Below are 1,072 nucleotides of genomic sequence, written 5' to 3'. Positions count from 1 at the left end.
GGGGAGAAAAGGAGGCCTGGGCAGCCCAGCCCCACTGTGGGCTCAGGGCTGTGAGCACCATGGCCTGGACTCCTCTGCTCCTCGCGCTCCTCTCTCACTGCACAGGTAGGGACAGGCCTGGGACCAGGCTTCTTCCCTTCCTCCTCAGTCTCCTGGGAAACGTCCCCTGGTCTCTGCCCATCACTGACAAGTGTCTGTGTCTGCAGGGTCCCTCTCCCAGCCTGTGCTGACTCAGCCGCCCTCCCTCTCTGCATCTCTGGGATCCACAGCCAGACTCACCTGCACCCTGAGCAGTGGCTTCATTGTTGGTGGTTCTTGGATATCCTGGCACCAGCAGAAGCCAGGGAGCTCTCCCCGTTATCTCCTGGTATATAAATCAGACTCAGAGAAGTATTATGGCTACGCGGACCCCAACCGCTTCTCTGGTTCCAAAGACACGTCCGCCAATGCGATGCTCCTGCTCATCTCGGGGCTGCAGCCTGAGGACGAGGCTGACTATTACTGCACTACAGGTCATGGCAGTGGGAGCAGCTATCGTTACACACAGTGTCTCAGATGTCGAGGAAGTGAGACCAAAACCCGTGGGCCCCAAGGTGAGGTTTTCAGAGGAAAGTGACAAGTTACTGCGGAGGTTTTCATTCAGTGAGGTTTCTGAGGTCAACTGCCTAGACATCACGGAGTTTGCACACCCAGCACAATCTCACATTTGTCACTGAAATAGGATAATCAGTCAGGAAGTACAGCAGGTAAAGGTTTATTTAAATATAAAACATTTTAGGACAACTAAGAAAATCCTAACAAGAAACACAGGACACAGAAATGCAGATCACCACACACGTGATAAAAAGTCAGTTCCTGAAATGAAGGAGCCGTGACACCTTCCACTGGCCACTGTGAGGCCTGCAGAAGCCATGATGTGTCTGAGTCCATCCCATCAGATCTCTGTGAACCTGCACATGCATCTCATGACCTGAAAGGTCTGGTGGAAAGTCCTCCTTTGAACTTGCCCCTGAGTGTGTTCCCGGGAAATTCCCTGAACAGCCCTGTGAGTCCCAGTAACCAGAGGAAGGTG

General features: G+C 53.1%; 1 protein-coding gene across 1 annotated transcript; it reads left to right on the top strand.

The window, feature by feature from the left end:
• The first annotated feature begins 19 nt into the window (after positions 1 to 19).
• Positions 20 to 616, top strand: LOC102260305 (immunoglobulin omega chain). The gene is made up of 2 exons (XM_014538758.1): positions 20 to 105; positions 207 to 616. Exons 1-2 carry the CDS (start codon positions 60 to 62, stop codon positions 614 to 616), a joined length of 456 nt encoding a protein of 151 aa, XP_014394244.1. The 5' UTR covers positions 20 to 59.
• The last annotated feature ends 456 nt before the right edge of the window (positions 617 to 1,072 follow it).

The sequence above is a fragment of the Myotis brandtii genome, unplaced genomic scaffold (genome assembly GCF_000412655.1).
Source record: "Myotis brandtii unplaced genomic scaffold, ASM41265v1 scaffold1965, whole genome shotgun sequence".
NCBI classification, from domain to species: Eukaryota; Metazoa; Chordata; class Mammalia; order Chiroptera; family Vespertilionidae; genus Myotis; species Myotis brandtii.
Note: the sequence above shows the minus strand (reverse complement) of the source record. Positions and strands in the feature narration are given on the sequence as shown.

What these genes read in the sequence shown, in the direction of transcription:
- LOC102260305 (XM_014538758.1), top strand. Translation starts at nt 60, where the DNA reads ATGGCCTGGACTCCTCTGCTCCTCGCGCTCCTCTCTCACTGCACAG. An exon ending in GCTCCTCTCTCACTGCACAG is followed by an intron (nt 106 to 206) that starts GTAGGGACAGGC and finishes CTGTGTCTGCAG; the next exon opens with GGTCCCTCTCCCAGCCTGTG.